This window comes from Lichenostomus cassidix, chromosome 6 (assembly GCF_008360975.1).
Source record: "Lichenostomus cassidix isolate B80296 chromosome 6, HeHo_3.0, whole genome shotgun sequence".
NCBI lineage: Eukaryota > Metazoa > Chordata > Aves > Passeriformes > Meliphagidae > Lichenostomus > Lichenostomus cassidix.
The window spans coordinates 7,579,334-7,603,760 of record NC_139487.1 but is presented as its reverse complement, the minus strand read 5'-3'; the positions used below and the strand labels follow the sequence as shown (position 1 = coordinate 7,603,760).

General features: G+C 40.2%; 1 protein-coding gene across 2 annotated transcripts in view; it reads right to left on the bottom strand.

The window, feature by feature from the left end:
- Positions 1 to 24,427, bottom strand: part of ABLIM1 (actin binding LIM protein 1) — a 189,870-nt gene that overhangs the window by 137,759 nt on the left and 27,684 nt on the right. Inside the window, exon 1 of one of the 2 annotated variants that reach the window (XM_085064785.1) lies at positions 4,434 to 4,593. The exons of the other annotated variant lie outside the window; for it this stretch is intronic. Within the exon in view, the coding sequence (XP_084920911.1) occupies positions 4,434 to 4,473 (40 nt within the window). The 5' untranslated portion in view covers positions 4,474 to 4,593. Of the gene's footprint in view, positions 1 to 4,433; positions 4,594 to 24,427 lie in introns of those variants that run through there. 2 annotated transcript variants of the gene reach the window in all.

Below are 24,427 nucleotides of genomic sequence, written 5' to 3'. Positions count from 1 at the left end.
AAAAAGATTCCTTCCTTGTACTATGAAGACTAATTTAAGCCTCTGCCAGAAGCCAGTAGAAACTGTTTGTCAATGTCCATCACAACTAAGAATAGGAGGTTACCTTTCTATATAGTGGAAAGTATGGTGCTGCTACAGGATGCCAGAAATGACATCAGATCAGTTCATCCACTGCCAACATTCCTCATAAAAGCAGCTTTAAATATGCTGTGTTGGCTAACCTTTGTTTTCTAATTAAATAAATCCTACTGCACTGTTGAACCCTTCCTCTTGTGGTCAGCACTATCTTCTGGTTAAATCAGCTGCACACACACACAAATGATCAAGAGCTGTGTTAAAAACTAAGAAACTGTCAGTTAAGCAAAATTATCACTCTATGAGCAGCTCACTCCTCACACAGTGATCACACTCTGTACAGGCAAAACTGAGGCAAGGACACATCTGAAAATACATTGATGGGGCAGATGAAATGCTTGGAACTTGTGTCCATTTATTAATGGCAGGAAATTACATATAGCATATGCCAACTAGTATCTGATAAAGAGAGATTTTGATCCCCTTGGTTATTCTGTAGTTACACAAACAGTTTGCTTGTATTTTATTGATGGTTTAGTGGAATCTCCTCAAACACGAGCTGTAATCTGGCACCATCAGAAAAAGCAGCAGTCAGAGAAACACAGCACACTTCCAGACTGACAGTACATTAAAAAGTAGAAACATGTTCTTGATTTGACAACAGGTACAGCTGGGTTTGCTCTTTACCAGTGCCACTCAACACAGGACAAGCCATATCTTGGGATATTTCTCTGACATGTACAACATTGTGGAGCTGTGCCTATCAAATCCTTTGAGAGTTATTCAAAGATAGCACTAAATCAAGAGTCTTGATCTTGCAGTGGAAGTGGAGAGCACTCACAATCCAGCAAGCTACAATTTTGAAAAAGGAGGTAGGAAATAAGGTCTTACAATAGTGGGAAAAATCATTCCAGTGGTATCATAAACTCCTGGAATGGTGAATGAGCCAAATGGAGCACCTACAAAGAATTTAAGGCCACAGTGTTGACTGCTTGACTGATATTTGCCATACTGTATTTACAGCAATGATTTACAGCAGTATTTTTTCAGTAGGAATTTCTTGATCTTATCCTTCCACTGCATGACCAAATGCCATACATTAAGGTGAAGTTTTTTTAAGGTCTTGTGTGTCATGAGCTACTAGGAAAAGTCATTTTTTCAGCAGATGAACTTTAAGCACAAGCGTGGGATTTTAATTAATTTTAAATTAACTGTAACTAGAACATGATGTAAAGTCAAGACAGCCCTGGCCATCTCTGGGGGGAATTCTGCTGCATTCTTAGCCATCACCACAGAGTCTCTATAATTCCTGGTATCAAAAATACATTAAATACTGCATCTAGACAGTTAAATCATGAGATGCCTGATTCCTCAGTTTCTGTAGAATGTAAACAACTATTAATAGTACATACTAGGAGGGTGGTTGATTTGGGTTTTTTAAGTGTAAACACTCCCTCAGCCTAGAGCAAAACTTAAGTTTCCTTTTATTTGTGTTGACGTTACCACTGTGGTATTTGTTTAATACACAGATTTACCACTGACACAAATCAATGACCAAAAAGAAAATTCCTTTTCCATGCAATTCATCTTCAGAATCCCTTCTGGTATTAACACTCAGTAGGCATCTTCAATTTTTTTGTCAGTTTTGCCCTGGTTTGATTGAGAAATAGTTCTGCAATTAAGAATAGCTAAGCAACAACAAAAATAATTAAAGTACGTAGGCAAGCCACCCAACCTGTCAGGTTGTGTGAATAAAAATTGAATGATGAACTTCTTCAAGCAGCACTAAGCAAAATTTTCAGATGAATCAGTTAAAACAGGTGCTGATCCCAACAGCGTTTATCAGTAGAAAACCTTATGTTATAAACATATGTTGTGCATATTTTGAGACTGAAACTAGTTGGCAGCTTCCAGTTATTTCCTTTTTAACTATGAATGAATTTTAAGATAATGCATTATTTTGTAGTCATTTTCTGACTGTTATTGTTAAAAGCATTTATGCTTTCTTTGAAATCCAGATCCTCACAGTACTTTTCCTGGAGTCAATTAATTGATTCTGAACAAGTAAAAAAATTCAGTTCTCCTGCTGCTTACTGGGTTATCATCAGAATGAGGTCAGGCCTTCCACCTCGAAATAGACAGCTGACAAAGAGACTTAGTGGATCATTTTTCTAAAATGAGAAAAGCCAGCACGTGAAACTGATTAAAAATGGAAGTCAAAACAACCTGTTTTCATTACCCACTTTAACGAAATGAACAAACAATTATCCCTCTATATATTAGATTCCAAGACAGCTCTACTCCCCTACTAAAGCTAGGGAAGAGAAAGTGCAAACATCTGTGGAGCAGCAGGGAGAAGAATCAATTGTCTCCCCTGTGCGATCTCAGTGTGGCAATCAGGAGTTTATTTACTAGGACTCATCAGGGAGATTTCCATCCCCACCCAAGAGATCTCCAGCACCAACCAAAGCAGACAGAGGTACAAGCAAGACTCCCAGTTCTCAGAGTATCTGCTCAGGAATGGAGAGGCAGAGATTCAGCCTAACCTCACTAGAATGAATCCCCACGGCACTAGGGGATCAAATATTCATTTGATTAAATTCACATAATGATATGGTGGTTTCCCACATCACAGCAACATCATAGAATCAGAGAAACACTGAATCATCTAGGTTGGAAAAGACTCCAGGACCATGGAGTCCAACTCAGCTCAGCACCAATCATGTCCCCAAGTGCCACATCTGTAAATACACAGAAACAGATGATTTTAACCAAATGCTCAATGCTAACCAAACACGTACTCTGCCAAGACTGACTTATTTTAATATAATAAATAAAAACTAGTATTTTAAAAACAAAATAGGAAGGATAAAGGCATTTTGGACACCTAATTCAGTACACATTGAGAGAAAGAACAGAAGTAAAACTGCTATATCTACTTCAACATTAGGTTTAGTTAGATTTGGCCTACCTAGATAACTAGCAATGGAAAAAAACATAATTTTTCGCTGTTATAAACAGCTGGTAGAAAAATTGGGTTGTGTCTTTCAGTTTGTTTTTTTTTAAGGTAAAGTAATACTTTTCATAGAGAGGTATAGTATACACAGTTCTTTAATATGTCTACCTGTACATTTTTTAATCTCCAGACCCATAAAGGTAGATTATACCTGTTTTGAATAGACAAATATTGGATTGGACAATGCAAAGAAGAAAATAGGACTTTACTTCTTCCACCACTAACCCCTGAAATCAAATGGACACCCCAAGGTTTATTTATCTGTCCAAGCATAACAGAGAAAGCAACCACCCACACTTGAGTTACCAAGAAAGCTAAATTAATCTTTTTATATTTATGCCACCTTCCCCCACCTTTATCTAAGGCTGTGGTACAAAAAAAAAAAAGGGAAATGTTTACTAAGCAAACTAAGAGTTGCACTCCTCTCGGATGCAGAGTATCCACTTTGTCTCACTCACCACCAGAGCTGTGCAGAATGTGCTTTCTGTGTGCAGAAGCAAAGTGCCTTGAGTCTCACCTCCCTGCAGGTTGCTGCACGTTGGCACTCTGTGCTGCACAGTCACACCTGCAGCACCTCTGTGCCAGGGAGAGGCACCACACACCAGCAACAGGCACTGAGCACCCTCCCTGCCTGCCTGCTGGGCTGTGGCACTTTGTACAAGTGACAGGTGGCTGCAGGACGGACAAGAACACGTAGGTGTGCTCAGTCAGTGACACACAGGTTGCACAAGGCTTCCTCAGGTTAAATACCAAATAAATCTGCCCTCAAAAGCACCCTAACGCTGACAGGTTATCAGCTTTTCATCCAAAGCGTCAATTAGCAAGACTCTGAACTCTTATGCCACCTGCCACTAACAGAACTCTAAAACCTCTGTTTGCAGAACTCACCCCACAGCAACAGCATGCTGTCATCATCTTTACCTAGAAGATGGGAAACTTCAAAAGACAGCAGTGAATTATCTCTTACAAAAATACACCACGAGTCAGAGCTGGATAAAAAGCCAGTTCAATTCCACTGAGCTGTGCTCTGCTCCCTATATTCAGATATTCATTCCAGAGGAGCAGCACACGGGTACATGCACACACTGTTCAGCCAAGTAACAAAGTCCACTGTTCATAAAGCACACCAGCCTGGGGAGGTGTTTAACTGTTAAATCAGTAAAGCAAAACACACTGAAATAAAGAAACTTCTTTTCTTATCAGAAAGATCCCAGTTTCAGTCCAACAGAAGTTCCTCAGCCTGATTTCCCTCTGTAAATCCAAGAACCAATGTCCTGTGGACAGCTTAACCTGTCATTTATCATTAGAGAATTACATAGCAGAGCAATAGTCCAGGACAAACCTTTGCCGTTTGCGGAGCTCTGAGGTATTTCTAGTTCCATTTGTGCTCTCAGGCAGTATTGTTCCTGCACCTCAAAAGCTACAGCCTCCCAGAGGACGGATGGCAAGCTGGAGGAACAAGTGAGAGCCTTCAGGGGTGGCTCACTCTATGACTGCACTCCTACTATTTCCTGGGTTGAGCAGTACAAAAGGGAGTGGCTCAAGCAGAATAGGTGTGTCTGTGTTCCCAAACAGTTTAAAGGAAGAGTAAGTATTTTCCTCTAGATATTATTCCATTACTAATCCAGATCTCAGTATGCTGCCTAACAGTGATGTGTTAATGTATTGACCATCTCAAAGCAGCTGATATTATTGATAACTTTCTTTTTCATACAAAAGGATCCTAACCTGCAGCCTTAAAGGTTGACTGCAAACAGAGTTGATTTTGTCCTGACACTGTTTTCTGTCTATTTTACTCTGTATCTCACCTCCACTCCACTGCTGCTGTTTTATGGCTATACTGCACCTAAACAAACGAGGAAGAGCCTGTGAAAGAAACACTGTTATGCATTTTCACACACACTTCAAGCAGGGAAAGCTGAAGTCCCAGGCATCTTCCCTCAGTTCCCACAACAGCCCTCCCGGACAGAGGCAATTAGGCTGGCTCTAAGTGCAGACTTCCAGGCATTTCCTTCTACGCAGTTGCACATACCCAGAGACAAACTGTTCCTTGAGCTGCTGAATTAATGAATCTTTTTGTTCTGATTGATTTGCATCCAACATCCTCAGCACCCATCGGGTTTGCCCTACCTCCTTGTAACATCCTCTTGGCAATACCATTTCCAGAATTACTTCCAGTTCCTTTCCATTTGTCTGCTTTCCCAGTTCCTTTCCATGTCCATTAAATCATCCATAGAACCCTTAAGCTGTCTCCTTCAGCTGCTTCAGATTCTTCAGTTTCTGCTCATACCTCCTGAACTGCACATTCTCTTCTTTCACTCTCTTTTTCCCCTGTACCCATACAGGTACTGGTTAGTACCTTTAAGTTCTGTTTCCCTGGAAGGAGGAGAAAGGAAAGACTGAAAGGGAAGTTGTCTAACCCCCATCCTAGGAAAAGTGACTGAAAAGGAGTCAAACACAAGGTGCAGAAGCTGAAAACTTGCAACCTGAAGCCTTCTCTACAACACACTTACTTGTCCTCTGGAGATTATTGTGGACTGAGAGATGCTGCCAAAACAAGAATCCTGTTTTATCACTCAGATTTCACTTTAGATGACAAAAAAATAAAATTTCTCCTCAAAACATGAATGAAAATACACCAGAAACACACAAAAACTTCTGGGTTCTTGGTTGGCAACTGCTAAATACGACCAAATTTTGGCCAAGTACTTTTATTTCCTCCTTCAAACACTAAATCCTGAATTTCCTGAGCTCCTGACTTCATTTTTCCCACAATGAATGGTCATCTTCTCAGCCAGCTTGTTTAAAATACCCAGTCATTCAGATGCACAGACAAATGTAAACACAGGCACAGAACCTGGTCTCTCTACCTTTATTCTCAGCCTGACATTGTTCTCCTGTGGTTTTATGAATTTTATTTGCTGCCAAATTAAGTAGAGTGCAGGACAGGGTGTTTACTCCATTTGGACTCTAACATGCCTGACTGAAAATGAATAGCTCATCACAAACACTGCTTTCTTTCCATCCCCATTCTTCTTTTTAATAATCAAAGCACTCCACATTTTAATTACCATTACTAATCCTCTGACGTGGTAAGCAGATACAATTATTCCTGTTCTACAGACAAAAAAATTAAACTACTGTATTCCCAGGAAGTGTTGACCACTAGAATTTATGTATTTTATTTACTCTGCTCCCAGATAAAACTGCATACTGTGTTTCTGTCCCATATAAAATGGTGAAAAGGAGCTCTGTGGGTCCAGAGATAATTTCTTCTGTCCTCATTAAGAGACAAGTTCCTCAAGTTCACCAACGTGGTTTCTTCAGTTAACCACATTTATGTGTTTTTTGTTTAGGTGAAGAGTTGAGGGAGAAGGAAAATGAGAATGATTCAACATACATCTCCATATTGCACAAGTCATCACTTTCTCAGTAGCTGTGCATTATTAGTACCTACAACATTATTCACCATATTCAAGACAGGTATAAATATAAGTCCTCTCCATGGCTATTTATGTACATAAACACCACCTCTCTAATACATATGAATACACATTCACTTTCATTTATGTCCAGTTAACTGACCATACCTCATAGCTTTGTACACCATGATTCCTTCTCATTGTACAAGTTCTGAGTCCCATCTCAGCACCTTCTGTTTCCTAAAGGTGAAGGTCCAATCTCCAGGAACTTCAGAGAATTTGACATCTGCCAGTGTGCTGCCATAAACACTGTATGTTGTTCTCATGAGAAAAAACATATGTAAATCTTGCCAAGTGACAAGACCTGGAAATACTGCAGTCTATTATGCTCAGCAGAGAGATGTTTTTGTTGGCTATTAAAGCTCAGCTGAGACTTTCTGGCTGTTAGTTCTCCAGCAATTTCATCGGATTTAGCTTATTCCATCCTACACAGTTCTCAGGCTTATTGTAATTCCTACAAAGGGGTTGAGAATAATCAATCCCTGTGCTGCAAGGGATACACAGAACTACACTGGTGCCAGAAAAACAAAGAGACAACAGTGTTCTCCATGACTCCATCACACAAACCAACAATCTGACATTTCTTGAATTTAAAAGTTTGTTGGTACAATTTCCATTTTTTAAATGGCCTGTTTTTCCCCTCCAGACTTCATGTAACCCAAACAGAAGCTCCTACATTCATAAACTACCCACTATCAGAAAACCCACTAATCAGGAATGTTATCCACCACTTCAGAAAACCATAGATCCATGAATCAGCACATTCCCAAGGTATCTAATGGGAGACAGGCAAGGCACCACAATTTTTCCTTCATGTTTCAAAAGAAGTTCTTCCCAGGTGACATTAGACCATGTTAGCTCAGCCTGCTCCCTGGAAGATTTTATCCCTGGTGAGATATTCTTTCCACACTACAGATGAGGAAAACGCTGGGAAAACTGAGTGATCTTTCCAGGACAGCAAATCTCCACGCCCAGCTTAGAAACTGAATTGAGGTCTCATGAATCCCAAACCAAAGGTCTAGCCATCACACCTTCTGTTTAAAGAAAATTATTTATTAAAAAAAAAAAAAAGCCACAGAGGAAAAAAAAAAACCAAAAACCCAGAGACTTTAAAGGATACCAATAAGCTCTTAGCAAAGGAAATGAACTTCCCCTGTTCCCTCATAGTTTATCTTATGTGTTCTCACTCCAGGTCCCATACAATGGAAAATACCCTAACACAGTCCCTGTGGATACCACAGCCTTTCCACCAGAGCTGCTTCAGAAGTGACAGCACCACAACCAACAGATCACAGGAGCAAAATTACAGGCAGACTCTTCCTCACTATTTCAGCAAACAATGTCCGTCACCTCTCCATATAGGCTGCCACTCCTGATTGCTGGTAATTCTCCTCATCTAGTTTCCAGGGGTGATTCCTCCAGATTTTTTGTGCCATTCTTTGAAATTATTACATCAGTGTCATTGTCTCTGCCTTGCAGCAGAAACAAATTTACAGTAACTTCCTCAGAGCTTGCACACTGCAATTACTTTAAAGTGTAACTGCTTAGAACAAGTATTATGCCATGTCTACTGTGCTCCAGAAAAATAAAACTTTACAGACATCCAAAGTGTAGCCAAGAAAGCACTCCTTTCTTGTGCATTTCTAATTGCATCCTAATTATAGCATTTTACATGCATTTATGTACCTTTCATCCTAGGGTATCCCAGAGCACTTTGTAAACTGTCACATGGTTTTAAAGGGAGGCCTATATTAACCCAGAACTACTCATACCAGACATCTCTAGAATCCAGTGCAGCAGCCTGTAGATAAATTCATTATGGGAGAGATTTGGGCCAACGGCAGAACACTGAATCTCTGTACTTAGATAAAGACCCTCCCTCCCCCTTCAGACATCATTTGAAATTCTTGCATATCCATTTCATTTGATGATCTTGATGCTTTAAAAACATTAATTAACTTGTACAGTATTTTAATTAGTTAAGGCATAAACAAAGATCTAAAACCTGCAACAGGAAGTGCTTAAGGGAAAAAGCTTTAGAACCAGGGCAAATACTCAGAGATCCTTCTAGGTTCTCTCTCACATTGCAGCAAAATGCTGATTTAGCTTTAGACTACTTCCAGATCAGTGTTTAACAGCTACTAACATACCCATTTTCCATGTCTTTTTCCTAATTCTTTCTGTAACATGTCCCTGCTTTTTATTAATCTATACTCCAAAGTAGTGAGCACCATCCTATATGCCAGTGCTATATGAAGAAATGCTTCCAAAACTGCTTTTGTTTTTATTTGATTAGTCTGAGGCCAAAATGCTTATATCCTCAGGAAAAAGAAGAAAAAAAACCTCTACATGCTTCTTCTGCACAAAGATTCTACAATATTTTATCACATCTCTCAACACTGCTCAGTTTTACAGGTAAACAAACAGAGGAGCTAATTCTTTCCAGAAAAATAATCTGAAACAAGGCTTCACATCTGCAGGAATACAACCTGTTTATTTTTAGATGCCTAATTTTAGGCAGCTCATTTTAAAAATTCCACCCATGCAGACGCCAAGTTATTTTCTGAGGTCACACATTGAGGCAGCGACAGCCCTGATGAAAAAGCCCAGGCATCCTTGTCCTCACAGTCATTATCAGAAGGCAAAGAGAAGGGGTAAATTGCACACTCCCCAACATATCCACGCAGGAAGGAAGGAGACTGAGTCAATTCTACTGGGATTTCAATCTACGCTTGTTAGAAATACAGATATTCCAGTTGGGATGCACTGAGCTTTAAATAGTTTCTAGACTGAAATGGCAGCCTCCCATTACATTTCTCCCATTTGCCTTTCTCTCAGCTAAGCTAAGTGTTTGCAAAGCCACAAGAACATGTAACCTCCTTCTGCTTTTCCATGCTCCAAGGTAGCTTGGAAACTTGCTGATACTGATTGCTTTTCCCTGACTTGGCTTTTCATTCAGGCGCCAGGCAACGGATCCCAAATGGATAACATGAAGATAAAATATTTGGCAGACAATTGACTGTCATGTGCTTTCTGTTGCCAAGAAACAAAACAGGATGTATTAGAATTATCTCATTAATTAACTTTTCTGTAATTCTAATTTTTATTGGCATCTTGTATGTTAAGCCAATGGTTTTTCTTTCAGAAGGAAAGTGTGTTAAGGCTAAAGAGGTACTTTTACTGCAGTCAGAGGCTGCCATCTAACAGATCTTCACAATAAATACCTTTGGGCCAGATCCTCAGCTAGTTATAGTTGATTTTGCTTCCTGATACTGAAAAAAAACCAAATCCAAAACCTTCCTTTTTGAAAAAGATTAGGTTAGTGGAGGGATAACTTTACGTCACCTCATCTGAATCCTAATTTTTTGCCATCTCTTTTTCTTCAGCTTCAGGGAGTTACTAAATGATTTACTACGGACTGAAATCATGATCTGTTGTTTCATTACCTGCTTTTAAAAAGCTGAGTACAGATTTTTTTGAATGCTCCTAAGTTTGATACAAGTTAGTTGCAACTGTGATCCACTTGCCAAACAATTCTCCTGGAAAAGTATCTTGATTCTGTCAATGACAGAATAATGTTTACACCCTTAATTTTTTTCCAAGGAGGACTCAACCTTTAAAGAAGTCAGCTAAGACTTAAATGAAAGGCCGGGTTGAGGGATTAACTCACAATGAGTAATAGCTGTAATGATTGTCAGACAGCAAAAAATTGGTCTTAATTGCATTAAAATAAAGCCTAGGTCTGTAAGCACTGTCCACGAAAAAAAGCTTACTGATGCTCCCACAGGTATTTTGTAAATGTGAATGTTTGCTACAGCAAGTTAAACCAGAGTGGAAATGCTGAAGACAGCTTTCAGTGTACACCGCTAGGAGCACAACAGGACAGTTTTGAAAAAAAAAAGATGGTTTAAACAGTGCCTCCACTGTTTTCTTTAATATCAGTGACAACTTTTCTTATGCCCTGAATATTGTTCAGAGTTCAGCAGGGTTCTGTTTATGCTCTGCAAAGAAATGCAGAAAAACAGGGAAGTAAAACAAATTTTCTCTATAAATCCCACATGAAAATGTAGATGTTTCTAGCCCACAGCATAAACAGCAATAGGCAAAAGTCAATATTGCAAATGTTCTTCTTCAGCCTAATAAAAGTAGCATTATCTGTGTGAGGATTTTTAGTACAATACTTCACACACAACTGTCAGCTCAGGAGCTCCTCAGGCTGTGACATGACACAGCAGGACGTGAGCAATGCTCAGTGCTAGGGGTTCCTGAGACTGTGCCCATCCTCAGCACTCAGCCTCCCACATGGCACGGTGGGAGTCTTTCAAATGGAAGTTTATTTAATTTAACAGTGTCTCTGTGACATTACATCCTTTGCAAGAATGACAAGAGTATGCTAATGTAATCTCTAAAGGGGAGAGTTCACTGTTCTTTTGTGTAAGAAATTGAGGAGTGGGACTGAAAAGTATCATAGCAGAGGGAAGAAATGGATGCAATGGCTGCACTCACAGGAGGTAACACCACACAACCCCTCATAGAACCTGATGGAGTTCCAGCTTAACATGAGCAGGTTCTGGAGGAAGTTGTGTAGTGAGGTGGGAACTGGACTCTTCTCCCAAGTAACACACAACAGGACAGGAGGAAATGGCCTCAAGTGGTGCCAGGGAAGGTTGCAATTGGATATTAGGGAAAGGTTCCCCACTGACAGGGATGTCGGGCACTGGAAGAGCTGCCCAAGGAAGGGGTAGAGTCACCACCCTGGAGGTATTGAACAGATCTGTAGATGTGGCACTTGGGGACATGGTTTAGTGGTGGATGTGCCAGTGCTGGGTTAACAGTGGGACTTGATGGTCTTAAATGTCCTTCCCAACCTAAATAACTCTGTGATTCTGTGTAACATTTACAAGTTCCATGGAAAAGATGGTGTAGGGATTAACTCTATTCTAGGTCCTATAGTAAATTTATTTATGGGATGTTCATAAACTTCTCTTGTCACAACTTCATGCATTATTAAAAATGGCTCTTTCTTCTCCCTTCACAAGTATCATACACGTTTTGATGTATGTCCTGACAGGTACATTTTGTCTTTGACTAAACTGAAGCAACACATCCCTGTTTAGAGACCTACCTACCACCATCCTGTCATCAAACAAGGCATCAGCATTCCTCTCTACAGTCATTCACACCCCAGTAAACTCCAACTGTACAGCAAAAATCCTTCTTCTTAGTCCCCAGGCACACAGAGATCTCTTTCTAAGTAAAACTGAATTTCAATCAGTTTCTAGAATCCACAAGATAGATTTTGTTTGGTTTAAGTACAGATGCACCTGATGGGAATGTTAAAAATGAGAACAAATTAACAGTATAATCCAACAAAAAAGTTGTCTCTTTAATTACTTAGAACTGCTTAGATAAATCACAAATATATCTAAAGGCCAAGGCTCAAAAATCTGCTAGAAGGGAAAAATCTCAGTTACAGGTTTTTATAGTCCTACATTTGTTTTAAGTATAAAGCACTGTTGATAGATAAGAATATTGGAAGAATTCAAATGACCCCTTATAACTCTTTCTTTTTTCTTTGCTGCAAGGCAATTTTTATCTCAGCCTGTTGGATCACATTAAAAATTCTTTCATTAAATTTTTATCACCACTGGTATTTTTACATATGAGATGTGACTCTAGACCAAGAAATTTCTTCCTTATCACTGGGATTAAAACAAGGTGATACAGAAACCTAAACAAAAGCTTTTTACAACCATAAATTTAACATATGTCTCATTAATAGGCTCACTGGAAATAGCAGGATGTTAAACAACAGCGAATTTGAGCAAATAATTTTGGGAGGGGAGGAGGGTGTTGTTTGTTTGTTTTGGTTGTTCTTCTTATTTTGTTAGGGTAAGCAGAGAAAACTGTAATTGTTAATGTAACAGACCTCAGGAGTATCTGCACTCAGTTATTTAACAAGTAAGCAGTAAAGAAAGTTAAACAGTCAGAAATATGCAGGATTAAAATTGATAGAAGGATTAAAATTGGTAGAGGTTGTTAAGGCAGAAGAAAGGAAGATTTATTCTTCTTTCAATTCACATTCACATGCTTTTATACCTCCATGTTCTCTTTAGAAGTAGGGCAATGGCAGTTGCTTCTAGTTAAAACACACATGGGATGCCTCACAGACTCAGTGGTTCTATTTATTTATTTATCACCTGTGTTTCAAAGGACAGAAAATGAGAACCATGTCCACTGTTACCTGCCATATCTAAGCAGCAATTCCATGTTGCTATTCCTGTTACTCAGTGCTCCATGCATTATAAACCACACACTTGGAGCACAGAGAGCTCATCTGAGTGCAGCTCCTTATTCCATTCTGCCCAAATTTTCTGCTACAGCAAGCAGAAATCTGCCAAGGACTTACAAGTGGGACAAGAGACCAAAAATATTGAAATTCACATGGACCATCACTCATTTGTCCGGTCATTCAACTTGAGGAGGACAGAGTTTAAAAGGAAGAGCCCTGACAAGCAAGAGCAATGCTTGGGGGATGGAGAAGGAGATCACTGCTTACGTGAATGCTGAAACTCCTCTGATGTCAGATCCTACCTCATGGCTAGTGCTTGCTTTTGCAAGCAGCCCATTGAGAGCCTCACTGTCACTTAAGATATGAGTAAGGATGATGAGATTTCAGCCTAAAAAAAGTACAGCTTGTGCCTGCTGAGTGCAAAGTGCAGTGTGCAGGTTGAATTGCTGACTACATTCAGCAGTCTACTGCCATCAGAATCCCAGAGCCCTAAAAGAGAATCATGGAGTAAATCCAGCTGGAGGGGACCTCTGGAAATCTCTAGCTCAAGCTTCTGTCCAAAGCAGGGCTACTTTCAAAACCTGATCATGTTGCTCAAGGCCTTTTTCCATCAATGTCTGAAAATCTTCAGAGACTGCACAACTTTTCTGGGTAATCTTATCAAAGGCTTGGACACATGCATTGTGAAAAAAGATTTCCTTCTATTCAGCTGGAATTTCTCTTGATATACTTTCTGACTGCTGTTTTCTGCCCTTCCACTATGCACCAAGGAGAGTGTGGGAAGGAATTTACACAGAAAACATGGATCCACTCAGGTAGTTGAAACCATCAATTGTTCCTGCCCTTAGCCCTCTCTCCCCCAGATCAACACAAAGCCAGTTCCTTCAGCTTTTCCATGCAGGTCCCAAGCTCCAGATCCCTAATCAGCACTCTGCTGCAGTTGCTCATTTGTCAGCATCTTTTTTGCACAGGAGGGTGAATGTAAAACTGGGAAAAAATTGGAAACAATGCCAGAGAGGAAGCCGTCAGTGCTGAACAGAGAGGAGCAATCACTTCCCCTATCTGTCAGCTATGTTCTGCCAAAACTTGTAAATCTTACTCTGCTCTGCAGCAAGCATTCAGTGTCACCAGAACACATTGCTGACTCACATTCCTGCCCCTCAGGACCCACCAGCCCTTTTCTGCAGAGGTGCTACCTGGCCAGCTGCTCCCAGGCTGGCCACCCCATCCAATGAGCACGACTGCCACTGTCTTTGCCATCACACATTCCTTGCTGGCCCATTCTTCTATACTGATTAAGTCCCTCTGAATGGCAGCCCTGCTCTCCCTGCAGTGCACTGACTGTTTCTCCCAACCTGATGTCACACGTGAACGTGCTATGGGGACATTCTGTCCCACCACCAAGGTCACTGATGTTGGACAGAGCAGCTCCAGCACCAAGCCCTGAGGTACATTGCTCGTCACAGGCTGTTAGCTGACACTGATACTTTAAGCCTGAAGGTCTAGCCAGTTTTCCACAAACTTTGTAGTCCACCATAATCCCCACTTTGGCTACAATTATGCTATGTGAGATCAATTTCTTTGTGTAGTGGCTGGGAGAATAGTGAGCACACATCTCAAAGCTGCTTCTCTGCTACACACCAAAATCCAGGCAGAAATGGAAACAATCAACACTTGTGTCACCAACTGAGAATTCCTCCCTTTCCCCCGTATTACTACAATAATATACTCCTTCTGTCCATCTTTTCCCTATTATATTCACTGAAGGGATACCAGCAAGGCCTTTTAACACCTCCTTCTCCTGTTATTAATTAATCTGCTCTCCTGCAAGGAACAGAAGCAGCCAAGATATGGTCTGTTTCTTCTATTTAAAGAGTGAGCTGTTATAGCCAGCCATCCATCCCAGATGAATCAGAAAACAATTCTAGCCTTCAGCCTCTGAGAACCCTTGGAACGATTTTAAGTACAAAAATTAATACGAGCAAATGAAATTTAGGTGGCATTTAACTGAGTGCTTAGTCAGCAGTTTATGCACACTGGTGACACCCACACACCAATTCTACTAATTTTTATAGTGACTTTCACATTCACTCCATGACAAATCAAAAGTGAAAAAAAAACCCCACCCAACAAATAGCTGGCCTTTTAGCAGGCTGTTTATGTGCACTGAAGGGATCAGAAGCTGCACTCAAGGTCAGCTGTGCTGCCAAAGCAGACAGCTCAAAACGAATTCCACCTGGAGTACCTGACTGCCATCAGCCATGGGAAAGGCTGGATAACATTCCTTAAAGACACCTGCGCTGGAAACACAAATCCTTTGTTCCACTCTGACCAACTGTGCTTTTTATGCAGATACCGTTACATGGATCACATATTCTCGGAAGCTCAGTTTCCAGATAACTTTATTACAGTGTCACTAATTTTTCCAGCTCAGAACTATTTTCAGCTTCAGATCAAATGCTATTTTTAAACTTAAACTCTGGCAAGAAAATTATCCTGATGATGTCTGGACTAAATTTACGATTACTGTTCTTTTTTAATCATTCTAAAATACTAAAATAATAGGAAACCATGGTGTTATCCACCAAAAAAACCCCAAAAACCCAAACACAAAAAACCACAAAAAACGCAAAAACAACTAAAAAAACCGAAATCCTTAAGTGCTGTATAGTATTATAGTAAATGTGTATTAACTCCACATTTAAAAGAGGTAATTTTTTATCAAAGATATGAGCCTTCATTTTTCTCATCTCTAGGCCACCCATACCTTATTCCAAGAGCAACCAGAATATGTTATAGAACTGTCTTTTAAAGTCTCCCTCTGATCTGGTCATACCAATTCCCCCCAAACATTTCCTAGTCATCTCTCTGAGCAAACATAGACGTACTCTTCACTACGATCATAAATTAATTTGCAAAGCAGAAATTCCTGGAACTCTAGAATGAAAAAGTCACATTTAGCAAATTTAAGAGTAGAAGCAGCTTTCAAACTAAACAAATTAGCTGGGTCATCACGGAAGTCATTGTTACTGTTCTTCATCATAATCACATAAGAAAACCAAAAATCTAATCCTGGGAACAACCAGCAGTACCTCCAGCCCAATATACATTTTACACTGTCAGAAATTAAAAACACTGCTCTTCTATGCAAATGATGTTGCTTTTGGGTAAAAATACACCAGAGTCAGGAGAAAAAAAGCCTATGTGTTTCTGTCCCATTTAAGTTGTTTAAAAAATAAAAAAACTTCTAGCATATAATGCAGTTAAAGGAGATCATAAATCCTGAATCTCTAGAAGGCACTGCTTCCTACTCAATTCTGCCATACCAGAACACATGTTCCTTTCCAACACAAACACACACACCCAAATGTGAAGGCATCTTCTCATAAATTTAAATACGCATTATGAATAAAACTACTGTAAGGCAAGCTGACAGGAGACACGTTGGGTATACCTTGGAAATATTTTAAATAGCTCCAGTGCCTTGGAGAGGTAATTAACTGTCCTGTCCTAGAACTAAATAATACAGAAGCTGAAATGCATATTTCAGACCTGCCTGCAGTGAAACTCTTATTTGCAGCTCAGGATAAAGAAGTTCTATTTAAGGAAAAATCTACTTGAGGGGAGGATGGCTCTGAATCTTTCCTTAAATGAATTCTCACTTAAATTTCTTGTGTAAGTCCCATTAGCCACTGGAGCAGTAAGGTCTCTGCAGACAAATACCCTCAGACTGACAAACAAACTTGCATTGTTGCCTGTCCAAGTGACCTGCAGGTTGTGTCCCTGGTTGCCCCATTGGGGTTAGAACACAGCGCTGTGCTCCCTGGTGACAGTATCTATTCCAGAACAGGGGACAAATGCCTCTGCCTTTGAAACCTGTAAGAGCAGATGTGTGTGTCCTCAGAGCAGTGTGAGAATCACCTCCAGAAGCCCTGCCATGCTGCAGGAGAACTCTGGGAAGCCAGAGGCATGAGGCAGGCTGGCCCACTGCTGGCACACAGCAGCTGCTGACAGCTTGCCAGCCCAGCCAGGCACACAAACTGCTCCACAGCCCACACTGACTGCAGCTCCTGGACAGCAGCCACACACCCTCTGTGCCTGGGCTAGCTGGGGCTGCACAAGCAAGGCACCAAGGTACCAGAGCACTTGGTGGCTCGGTGGTGTCTCTGACACCAGGGACCAGCTCTTTAGTTGTGACCCTAATGTGCCATCTCATTGCAGCACATCTCAGATCTCTCCTATTCCACAGCAGTTCTATTGTGGAAACAATCAATTCAATAGCAAAGGACTTAGACACTTAGGAAGTCAATGCATTTGACAACAGAGAAGACAGAAAATTAAAAAAACCACCTCTGCATATCCCTCAGAACTGCCCCATAAAAGCAGAGGCCTTTTTCAGGCAGCTCTAAGAGATCTCCTGTGATGCCGAATTAGTGCCTGTGACCAGCACAGACCTTTAAAAATACCCTATAACAGGGCCCTGAATTTGAAGAGATGCTCAAACAAACATCCTTCTTCAATCAGCAGAGAAAGGAGTCTGTCAGAATATTCTCAATTTTTCCACGTCAGAGTGGCACAGGCACAGCATAAGAGTAATAATCAAGCTGTAATTTGGAGAGCAAACATAACAAACAGCTCAGAGCAGTTCCCATGCACCCATCCTTTCCTCCTTTTCGCAGCCTTCCTGAATTTAAAAGGGAGACATGGCTTTTTAAAAACAATCTTGGCTGAGTCACTAATAAGAACAACAGCAACAACAAAAAATTACACGCTGGGACTAGCTGGCAAGATCTGGCAGAACAGGAGGCCCTCGAGGCACAGAGCCAGACAACTGGAGCTCACTGGCCAGGTGGTGCATTCGTTCCTTGGGGAACCTGGCATTAGTCTCACCCAGCAGCTGAACCACAGAATAATTCTGGCTTAAGTGTTGGAAAAAGTGTTTAAAGACTTGCTCTCTCAGCTGTGGGTGAAGGTGGCATACATCAGAGCCAGGGTAAAGCAAATGTAAATTACTGCACTGGGAGTAGGAGGCAGGCAAAATGTACCAGATTTAGAATGAGTCCTTGGTCCCTGGTGCAGGCTCGAGGCAATGGCTTCCCCAAAAGGAGAAACTTGGACAATGGGGACATGGCCCACTGGGATACCGCAGTGGATCCTTCTTTACAATAATTACCTACTGTGGCACTGAGGATGCAGACAGGCAGAATTCTTTTTGAATGCTGGCAGTCTTTACACACAGACTGTAATGGGTTTTCTGCCTGCAGACATTTCAGAAAATTAATTCAAATTAACTACTGAAATGGATTACAGAAACTACTTCAAAGCCTTTTGTGGACACTCTCATTCATAAGTAAGAGTGACCATTATCAATTTCAGTTGGCTCATTACAAGAATAAATTAATATCAATCAGAGCCCCTTTAACTCTGAATTCACTTCTTTATTTAATTTGGATTAATTGTTCCTATGTCTCTCCATCAGACCGTGTCGAACTATGAGGGTGGAGAACAAATGGAAAGAAACAAACATTCCTGCAATATCTTCCTGTTCATTACACTAAGCCCCCTGTAACATAACATGTTCTCACGTAAGGCTGTTACATTCTTGTTTCTAACACCAAAGTAACTGTGGCTGTAAAACGCACTGTTTTGGATAAAGGGAAAATATCCTAGTAATATCTGAGAGTGGCACATCGCCACTGGATTGCCTGGACACACCACTTCCATTGTTCCATTCATATATTTTAACTTCTTCTCTAGAGCTCTGATATCCAAAAAAGTTTTGAGCACTTTTAACTCCCCCAGAAGGTCTCAGGCCAATGACAGGAGTAGTGAACAACTATTAATCTGTCATATTGAAAAAATCTTTCTGTCATCCCACTTCACTATTCCCTAAATCCCATTACCAGAGAGCTGGTTTTGTGTTGGTGACTATATTGATGAATGTGGGACAGCATAGTACCATCTGCAATTACAGCATTACAAAAAGGTGGGAACTGTGTAGTACTTCCCACAAATATTTGGCAGCAAAAGCCTTGTGTACTCAAGAAAAGCAACCCTTGGAATAGCTAGATGCAGCCCTTCTCCCACCCCCAGTCCCCTGAAAAGGCTAGGTTAGGGCTGGAGGTCAGCGAGGGACAAGGAACACAGGGTGTCAGGACTGACAGGGTCCCATTCCCTCCCATCAGAAAAAGCAGCAGAAGCAAATGACGCATCTGTCGGGCTTCACTCCAAAGGCAATCGCAGCGGAATGCTGTGGATGCTGCCAACTGTGATTTGAGCTGCACTCGACAGCCCTCAGCTTCTCCTCAAGTGCAGACTATATACAGAGACTACTGCAGGAGCCCAAAGCAATGAACCAAAACACCCTGCATTTTACACAAGTCTTCAGAGCTGGAAATAGGCTCAAGGATCTGGTAGCCGTCGCTGAGCACTGAGGCTTTTCCTTATAACCAGGGTTGCCAGCTGCCTCACTTGTGGACAGGAATAACTTGTTTTGACAGATTTACTGCTCTTGCCATTTCCCCCTAAACCTTTAATGAAGTTTTTATGAACCATTTCCTTCAAACACCCTTTCACGAGCTGACAATGCAAGGAAGTTACATTTGCAGAGTGGAACAAAGTCAAACAGACAGATGGGAGGCAAAACAAGCTGAGAAGAAACTCACGCTGCTTGCCAAGCATCTTCCTAATATTTTCCACAGCAAGCTGTAAGCAGTATTCCCCACTTTCTCAAATATCACGTCTTCCTTAGGATCACGATTTTTAAGTCACCTTGTACTCTCTTACAGCATTACTAAAAGAACAGAATTAGTCAGACAGCCTTTTTGCCAAATTGGAGGAGCAGCTTTGTTACATGTGGCAAGAATCTGTATTTATTCCGTATGCACCTAAAGCAAGGAGCACTGGAGAAACTGAGCAGAACTCCACTGATCCAGCTGCTGTGACATTGACTTCCTGAAGAAAATCAGCCCAGAGGTAGTGTGTTAACTGAAGGCTTCACCAGTTACTTTGAAATTCAGATGAGTGTAAACCTTTGGGACTCCAGAGACTAAGCTATACTGTCAGTGAAATCTGAAACAGGACAAACTGAGACGACTTTGTCCTTGTGTTGCCACCTATTTAAATTACTATGGGTTTGAAATATGCATGCACGAGGAGGATGTGTGAGGGGAGGGGGTTACCATGATTCTCCCTCCTTGTCTTTAGCATTACTCACTGTGTGTTGTTGTGGAAGTGCCAACATTACCAGCACACACAGCTATGAGCAGAAAGGCAGCAGGAGTGAAGCAGGGAAGAGCAAGAAGGAGGTGGTAATGAAAAGCCTGCAGTGGCATCCAAGACGTCTGAGCTCAAATCCCACCTGTGTCAGAATTCTCGAGGAATCTTGGGCACATCATGATAAAATGTTAAAATGAACGTGCACCAGAAAACAATGGCTGTTTTTACTTGCCTTAGCTCTAACACAAAGAATGACAAAAACCTATAAATCCTTAGAGTGGTTTGTCTTCTTTAATGGTAGATTTCCTGAAAGTTCTTATGTAACACTCGTGCAGGAGACAAAAGAGGAATAGACCAGACTTTATGCTCCCTTACAGAATGTGTGCCAGCCATCCACACTGTCCTCTGAATTACACATATAGCACCATTTGTCCCAGAGAATTCAAAAAACTTTGCAACCTTTAGTGGACTATGAAGTAGACTGACACAAAATCCTGACACACAGAACTCCCCCTTTGGTGAGCAGGAGGGGTTTCACATTCAGAGGACCTCTTGGATAAGACTTGCTAATGCAGCACAGCTTGAGGGTAAATCCATACCCTGAGAGCACAGCAGATTGTCTGAAGCCTGTGAACTTCACCGTGTGATTGAAAGAATTACTTTTAACCATTAACAACTTTTTGTTATACTGTCCATCTACATTTTATAATAGAATTAAAACAGGTCAAATATTGACTTTCAGAAACATGTGGGTACCTCTATCCTCTTTAAGACAAAAAAAACCCCTGAAGACAGACCAGGGAGGAAAAGCAGAGTTGAAGAGATGTGCAAACAAAGGTGACCTGCTCATTTTCGGAGTGCTCTTCTTGCAAGTCCATAGCCTAATGAAGACAGGCTCAAGGACAGCAGTCTTGTGTGGGATGACTTCTATCAGTAACATTATAACAAAACAACAGGAAACAAAGTGGTAAATGCAGCAACTGAATAAGCAAAAAGCTGCAATGCTTAAGCTAGAAGCTGTCTACCACATGGGATACAACTTCTTGCAACACTGAGACAAGAAGTAGAAGGTACCGTAATTAAGTAACCAGAGCCTATTATCCGTATCGAGTAACTTACTCACTGATACATCTAAAAATACAGCAAGCAGTTAAACGTGGATTAGGAAAACAAATAACAACATGTGATCTGGGATCTCTGAAATGGTTTCAGGAATTTCAATGCAATCAGAATCTTGATTTCACATGGTATCAAACAGCACCTTCCCAAGAAGCTCACTGCTACACTGCAATGTGTAATTGACAAATATCCAATGTAAACATCATTGACAGGCCAAGAATCTGTCATATTCCTTCCTCACCTAAGTTCCCTGATGAGAGCTAAAAACAAAAAGCTCAAAGTAATGTATTCCATGTAATGGAATGAATTTTGTCTTCCTTCCCCTCTCACGTCTGTTTATTACTGTAGATAAGTGTGTGTTTCTACATTGTCAATGGGCAGGCAAACACTTGTTGCAAGTGCTGCTTCCAGACTGACTGGCTTTGGTACACCACTACTTTGCAATAACTTTCTCCTCTTAAAAGACTGAACAAGGAAGGAAAGAAGCAAGCCTGAGGAAACCAAAATGCTATTTGTCATGATGGGGTCTCCAGAGAAAACAATAAGTTTTATTTCCTTCTACTCTGTTGCATCAGTAATTTGCTGGAAGTCTCAAACTCAAAAAGCTCTTCTAAGCACTGCTGCTGTTGCCAGTTTCAAAGTCAAACTGGTTTGTACTTATCACCTTCACTAGAAGAAAGGGAGGTGGTGAGGTTCATCTGCATTAAGGAAAATACATGTGACAGTGCTCCTCCTTTCACCTTATCAGTAGTCAGCAAGTGTTCAGGTAAAGCTGATAAGGAACCCTGCTTACGGTAGGAACCTTAAAGCTGATAAGGAGCCCTGCTCACGGGTACAGATTCATCTTAGGATATTTCTGAGAGATAGTTTCAGTTGAATAGGAATTATTTATTCAGATAAAAAAGGTTGACAGCTACAGATACATAGTCCATACTTCTTTAAAGCATTTGGTTTAAACTATTTTTTCTGTAAATGAATCTTTATACAGGACTGGGTGAAAAGCCTGTCTAGAAAACTCACCAAATAGAACACCATGTGCACATTTCTGAGGCTGTTCCTGATACTGCTTAAAACAGACAATGCAGTGTGGTAAAGGGACACCAATAGAAATGGAGAACATAATTACCAGGCAAACAACTGAATCTCTTGCTTTACCTGATTAAAGATGGTTTGCGTGCAACCTCTCAAAAGTCAAATTCTAACTATCTAAAATTTGCACCCAAAAAACTATAGTACTCAAATTTAGTAGGTATCCTAAAAAAATTGGCCAAATGTTTTTCAAAGTTATTTTTTAAGGAACAGAAAAGACCCACCCTCACCATGCCATTCCAGTTAAGTCAACACTCTAGATAAAAGCCTCACATATGGACAGAAAAATAATTTGAGAGTATTTACTTAAACACTTTAATACTCCATCTTTTTCATTTGTAAAATGTCACTCTCTACTCCCTTACAACTTCAGTGACAGTGCTGCATGGACTCCTGGTTTTCTGTTCCTTAGCTGACCCCATTGATTTGCCTACTTACCACCTGTTTCTTCTATACAAATTGTTTAAGGTTTTACCTTGGCTTCTTCTGTGACTTTTAAAAACTTAATTGTATAGCAAAATGTGGATGTCTGCTCTTCCTGTTTAGTTTTTATATTGCAGTAACACCTTTTAGATTTCAAAACAAAAAGACAATTATTAAACACATCATTTTTGTAACTCCCAGGTTTTTGAACTTTAAAAATGGAAGAAGATTTACTGCAGTAAATCTCCCCATTTAAAAAAACACTGCATGAAGATTACTCTCTTTTAAATAAGAAAATGGGTTTTTTTAGTTGTATAGGGCTACAGAGTCCACGCTGCAAAGAATCCAGACAAGCCTAGGTTGCTTTCATGTATGACTTTGAAGATTTCTCAGAAGCATAAAATAAAGAGGGCATAAGCAATGCAAGGTTTAAAACAAAAAACGCTTTCAAAAGATAAAATATCTTCCTAATGTCAATCTCATCTATCACCTAACCATGCAGCTTCTGTAGAGTCTGCCTCTTGCCAAATCCCTCTTATAACTACTAAAGGAAATGGTATTCATTTGCATGCAGCTGCAAAAATAAAGAAGGTAAGCTTCTTACTCTCATTTGAATATGAAATATAACACAATGGTTTAAGAAAACAGAATCTCAACATTTTTAAAAACAGGAACACATACGATATTATTGATTACCTAATGTACTGTATATTTTAGAGAACTGCAGGTACTTGTAATAGGGTGTGTCTACCATGGTCCCAGGTCTCATGAAGCTTCTACTCTGCTGAAAAGTTAGAAACAGACTGCAATGAGAAGAAACAGATGCAAATGGCAGATGTAATGTTTATACTCCTTCACTCCAATGAATCCCAGAGAGCATTACAAACTTCACTAATTATTTGTGAAGTGTCCCAAATCTTACAAATATTTTGCTAGCAGTGAAGTCATGTTTTGGCAAAGAAGCTATTGCTACTACAGGCAGCTCTCTCTGGGCTAAAAACAGTATGGCAAGCTAACTGCACTTACAGTTTATATATAAGTAAATTTTTAAAAAAATCAAACAGAACACTGGACAGTGTTTAGGGAACAGGACTGAAAATAATACATAAATAGTTCTGCATCAGAAATAGTCCAGAAAAGAACACTCTTCTTCCTTTTATCAGACAAAGATCAATAAGAGGTTTTGGGAAATGTATGCTCACTTTACATGCCTGTAATTTGAGGCCTCTTAGACAAATAGTAATAAATGGTAGTAATAAAAGAATAAAAGTATTAATTAAATTAAATTGCAGTAATTAAAATTACTTCCAAAATCAAAGGTAAGTCAACATTGTTGACATTGTTGCCTGTTCATTTCACTTCTAGTATTGGCAACATCAATTATTTGACACAGACATTATCATATGTACAGAGCAGTAGCTAAAGGAAGTTTCCAAAATTGTTTCACATGAGAATTCCCCAAAGATTTAACCTCTAGAAGAACATATAAGTAAATGAAATACACTTTGCATTTTCCTCTTCTATGCTCATGGTTGATCTTCATGACATTTGTAAGCGTAGAAACCCTACAAGGAACACTTTTAAATGCTACTAAAAGAACAAAGGTGATACAAGTTAAAGGTCTCATGCAGCCCAGGAAACTCTTTCTCCACTGCACTGAAACAGAAATGAGAGACATGATGGGCCTGAAGAATTCACCAACTGCCAAGACAC